Below are 5,384 nucleotides of genomic sequence, written 5' to 3' on the forward strand. Positions count from 1 at the left end.
CTCAGGGGTTCGAGACCAGCCTGGGCAACTTGGCAAGACCTCATCTCTACAATAAATTTTTAAAAATTAGCCAGGCATAGTGGCGCACACCTGTAGTTCCAGCTACTTGGAAGGCTGAGGCAAAAAGATCGCCTGAGTCCAGGAGGCCAAGGTCAAGGTTGCAGTGGCCATGAGTGTGCCACTTCACTCTAGTCTGGGTGTGAGACTCCAACTCAAAAAAAATAAAAATAAAAATAAAGAAAATCAAAATGAACAAAGGAAGCAATTAGGATAATAGCAAAGTGGCTGGTCACAGAAGTCTAGTTGGGCAACATCAATGGTAGCCATGAGGTACTGCCAGACTCAATTAAATAGAAACGTCAAGAACTAGAGAACCTTAGGAGGGCAAAAAGCTGACCCTTCGGTTTGAGACACTGAAAAAAGTGACTGGTAAGGAGGTTAAAGTGATGGGGAACATCTGAAGGGAAAGCAGTGTTGTAGATAAAGTCCTGGTTGTAGTGAGTCTGATGTGCAGCTCATTTGAAAACACAAAGGAAAGTCAATGGTATCTTGTCGAGGAAGATCAGAGTAGTCCAAAGGTGCTGAGGACACTGAGAATGACAGCAAGAAAGGGAGTGGATGTGATGCAACAGGTCTGGGTCCTTGTGGACAGTAGAGGATGGCCCTGAAGTTTTAGAAGAACTGCTGTAATTGCATGGCAATACCTTCCACGAGGATTAGAGCGATAGTTGTAGATGAATATCTGGAAGCAGTAAAGGAAAACAAAAAGCAGTTCATTCCTTCTCACCCAGAGTCACAGGGAACAGAAAATACCTCTTGGTGGCAAGGCGGGGTGAGATGTCATACCTGGGTTTTCATTAAGTCAGGGTAAAGAAAAAAAAGCAGCTAAGAGTAAAGAGAAATATACTGGATGATAAGTAGTATTTTTAAAGCACACAATAAAAGTTGCCAGTTGCCGGGTGTGGTGGCTCATGCCTGTAATCTCAGCACTTTGGGAGGCTGAGGCAAGAAGATTGCCTGAGTCCAGGGATTTGAGACCAGCCTGGGCAACATGCTGAGACCTCATCTCTACAATAAATCAAAAAATTACCTGGGCGTGGTGGCGCATGCCTGTGGTTCCAGCTACTTGGAAGGCTGAGGCAGAAGGATCACCTGAGCCCAGCAGGTCGAGGCTAAGGTGGCCATGAGCATGCCACTGCGCTCTAGCCTGGGCAACAGTGAGACTCTGACTAACCATAAATAAGTAAAATAAAAGTTGCCAGTTAAAGACAGACCTACTGGGTAGAGAGCAGGAGGAAAAATGTTGTACCACGTTGAAATGTGAGGTTGGAGAGAAGTAGCAGAGTCCTGAGTTGGCATTAGGTACCATAAGATAGGTGGGCTGAGGTGCAAAGAACATGGAAAGCAACAGAGCAAGAAGTATATATGGCACCGTAAAACAGACTGTGTACCATGGCACATGCACAGAGTGGCTTCTACAGAAGACTACACATACACAAAGAGGGCTACAAAAACAGAAACACCCTGCACTCGCACAGCATTTTACAAACTGCTTTCACAGACACTATTTTACTTGATCACCCCTGGGTACTACTATGCACTCAAGTAGATGAGGCAATTAGGAAGGGACAAAACTATGAGGAAAGTCCTGATTCCCAGTTTCCAACACATACACCTTACATACACAGCAGACTCTTCAGCATCTCAGACAGCCAGGCTGGAAATTCTTTACTAGCCAGAAGGAACAATGGGTTTTATCAACTTGTCAGAGGACTTGGGAGAAAAGCCACTAGACACCTTTCAGTTTGCCTCCCCCACCTTGGATCCCTCAATCCCTATCACCCCAGGGGTGGTGCCATCAAGGAGAACACTCAAGCCTAAAGTTCTATTAGGTTCCTCTTGCCTTCACCCCTCTAACTGAGGTGACCCAGCAAATGAAGACGAGGGAGTGGAAGAAGCAGTACGTGGCCATGAGGTGGTCTTCAGCAAATACAGCTTCAGGAAAAATAATAACATCGGGGCTGGGGTAGGGCAGAAAGCAGGTATAGCTAAGAGATGGGGGAGGGGAAGAGAAGGGCAGAAATTGGAGGGAACTTGGGACTATAGGAGCCCCCAAAGCTGAAGAACCTAAAAGAGAGATGGGTGCTCTAACTGCTGGAGAAAAGCTAAGGGCCCGTGAGGGTCCTGCAGCAGGGACCAGCAGTGAAAGACCCCAGGGCTTGGGTGACCGGAAGCAGAGACCCCCAAACACGAGACCAGAAGAGGGCGCAGGAGACACCCCGTAGGAGAGAATGAATGGGGAAGGCGGTCCGGGGGGCGGGGCAAAGGAGGGGCCCCGGGATGGGCGGGGCACAGACCCCTTTCCAAGTCCGAACCCCTGCCCCGAGAGCCCGGGGAGAAGCGGCTCCGCGCCTCCTGCACTCACCGCCGGTCTCGTCAGTTACATAGGGAGTCGCCATCTTGAAAACGCAAACCACTTCCGGCGTGAGCGGGCTGGGGTCCCGCCCCCCTCCCCACCGGAAGTGGAGCCCAGTCGTAGCAAGCCACCATTTTAGTCTTAAAGGGAGAGCGCACCATTTCATAGGCGGAGGTGAAGGAGAGGGAAAAAGGAGAAGCAGCCGAAGTAGTTAAAAAAAAAAAGCCATGGGCTCTTTTACTGCCGCCGATACCATTATCGAGCGCCTGCTGCGTGTAAAACAGTCCTCGGGGCGCCGAGAGAAGTTCCGAGGCAAAGTCCCCGTTCTCCCAGACACCCCCTCCCGCCTCCGTACGTCCAGGACCCGCGCGGTGAAAGGCCTCCAGGCCCACCTGCCCCGGAAAGGGGGGCTTAGAAGGAAAAACGGGAAGACTGCTCAGGCCCCGGCTCGGAGCGGCTTGGTGACACGGGGCAGACAAAGTCCAGGAACGCACTGGGGCGCACGAATGTTGCTGGGCCGATGGAAGACCCCGATCACCCTAAGAAGGTCGGGAGGTCAAGTTCGCGGGCCGAGGGCCCTCCCGGCCGCCCCGCTCAAGTCTCCGGATAGACCGCGAGGGGGGCGTGCGAGGCGAAGGGCGCTGCGGGTCGGTCACCTGTCCCCGCGGCCTCGAGGCGGCCGGCAGCTTCCATGGCCGAAGAGGCGGCGGGTCGGGCTGGCGGGCGGCCCGGGCCTGGCTCTGCCCCCGGGGCGGCGACGCGACGAGAACTCGAGTCCCTTCTTGCCCCCGGCCTCCTACCCGGGGTGCCTCTTCGGGCCGGGCCCCGGGGTCAGAGGGTAGGGCGAAGGCTTCCGGGCGGACCTAGTTAGTATTCTAATTAACCTCGTTCAACCGCTGGGGACCTACAGCCGGGCAGCTCGCCAGCAGCCCAGTCCCGAGGTCACTCCCCTTGGAGCCCGGCCCGACCCAAACGTCCCCCCTCCCCCGCCCCTTTCGGGGCTGAGTCCTGTTAAACTTGTTTCCCCCGCAGCCTGGGTGGGGCCGGCTGCAGGTTCCTCGCCCCAGGTGACGACGCTGCCCCCATAGAGCTTTTTCCGCGTCTGCCCCAGTACCCTCCTCCCTAGCCCCACTTTCGCTTCGGTTCATGTCCAGCAGTAACCCTGGAACCAGGGAGGAGGTGAAACATTCGTGACCACCTCCCATGCTGGACAGCATACCCCATTCAAAAGACAAAACATCAATGGCTGGTTCGGACCTTGATGAGACAGATAAGGCCTCAAGTTTTCCAGAGGCCACAGCCTGCCCCCATTCTCCATCTCCTAGGCTTCACCAGTGGTCTGGGGGGAGGGACTCATTTTAAACTACTTGCATACAACACACAGTTATCCAAGTGTTTGACACTGCCATCCTTAACCTCTGCTCTTTCACCCAGTGCACTTCAGCCCCCACCAGATCTAGCATCTTGACCTTAGCCAGGTTACTCATGATTAGGACTGAGCGTGTGGGGTACATTGGTCTCCACTGAACTACCTGGGGAGTGGTCTCTGATGGGCTGCTCGATAGACCTTCTGGCAGGCGGCATCCTAAAGTGGCCCCTGTTCACTACCCAATACTGGGCCCCCCTTTTACACCCCCAGACATCCTGCCTCAGCTCCGGGGTTGACAGGAAGTGAAACTCAATTGTCTGCTTAATAGACCAGCCTGGGACCCAGCCCTAGGCCCCGGATGTGGCCCCCCACCCAGAGGAGGAAGAGAGGAAAGAAGAGGTCGGGGAGAACAGGCTGTTTTTTCCTTTCCCTTTGTTCGTTGCGGTTTCTTTCTTTCTGATTGTTATGATGTGGTTGATTAAAGAAATGAGCACCTGGAACCGTAGGCATTAGACGCCTCCTCCTCAGATGTTTCTTGGCCTTTCTTCCCCCACCCCCACCAATAACTGACTTGGTGTGTGATGGAGCACAGATCTAAAGACACAAGGAAGCCTAGAGTAAGACTGAGTTCATTGAATCCTCATTAGAGAAATCACCTCACCCCCAAAAAAATGTCTTAAAAGGAGTGTCTCACTTTATGTAGAGACATGTCTGAAGATGAGTGAGAAAGTTACACATCAGGTGGTATCACTGCAAGTGTTGATTGCCAGGAAAGTTGAGTACCTTAAGGATGGGCATTCCAGGATTTGTGGATGAGGGGTCTGGGACAGAGAGCTGCTTGGCAGAGGGGCTAGGGGACCTCTTCTTATTTACATTGTATATTTGTGCTCAGAGCAAGGAGGCTTTACATACACATCAAGCCACTTTTTAGTGCAGTCCCTAAACTGGTGGGCTATGTCTTTGCCTGTACTGCAGAGCTAGTACAAGACCTGGTGTACAGTAGGCCTTCTACCGTGTTTGTTGACTATGACTAAGGTCATATATAAAGAGAAGCTGAATCTTTGCTAAGTGACGAAAAAAAAGAGGATGAGAGATGGGGAGGGGCAGGGCCCTTGTCTTTTTAAGATTGGGAGTGAGATGGTGAGACCTGGAGGGTCTTCAACCTCTGCTCCAGATCTCCAGTTTGGATACAGCAACAATACTTCCAAGCCGTATTACTCAGCAGCTATATATCTGGTAAAAGTAGAGGAATCTGTTCCAACAAGCCTGTCTTGAAACAACCAAGAACTGCTCAAATCCTTCTGTTTCCACTAGAGGGCCTCAGGCATTCATTCCCTTTCCTCTCCAACCCCCACCAAAAATGTGTATATAGTCTGTGTTTTTTGTTTTTGTTTGTTTGTTTTTCTTTTTTGAGTTGGAGTCTCACTCTGTCACCCAGACTGGAGCGCAGTGGCCGCTCCCGGCCACCGCGGCCTCAACCTGCTGGGCTCCAGCAATCCTTCCGCCTCAGCCTTCCAAGTAGCTGGAACTACAGGCGCGCGCTACCACGCCTGGCTAATTTTTGATTTACTGTAAAGATGAAGTCTCGCCAAGTTGGCC

At 52.2% G+C, this 5,384-nt stretch overlaps 1 protein-coding gene across 2 annotated transcripts in view; it reads right to left on the minus strand.

Moving 5' to 3' along the window:
• Positions 1-3,170, minus strand: part of PYM1 (PYM homolog 1, exon junction complex associated factor) — a 25,525-nt gene extending 22,355 nt beyond the window's left edge. The window contains exon 1 of one of the 2 annotated variants that reach the window (XM_021715532.1): positions 3,073-3,170. In XM_021715532.1, the coding sequence (XP_021571207.1) occupies positions 3,073-3,109 (37 nt within the window). In that variant the 5' untranslated portion in view covers positions 3,110-3,170. Of the gene's footprint in view, positions 1-2,425; positions 2,481-3,072 lie in introns of those variants that run through there. The other variant, XM_008064035.2, reaches the window with a different exon arrangement.
• Positions 3,171-5,384: the final 2,214 nt, after the last annotated feature.

The sequence above is a fragment of the Carlito syrichta genome, unplaced genomic scaffold (assembly GCF_000164805.1).
Source record: "Carlito syrichta isolate Samal-C Ts95f unplaced genomic scaffold, Tarsius_syrichta-2.0.1 Scaffold307179, whole genome shotgun sequence".
NCBI lineage: Eukaryota > Metazoa > Chordata > Mammalia > Primates > Tarsiidae > Carlito > Carlito syrichta.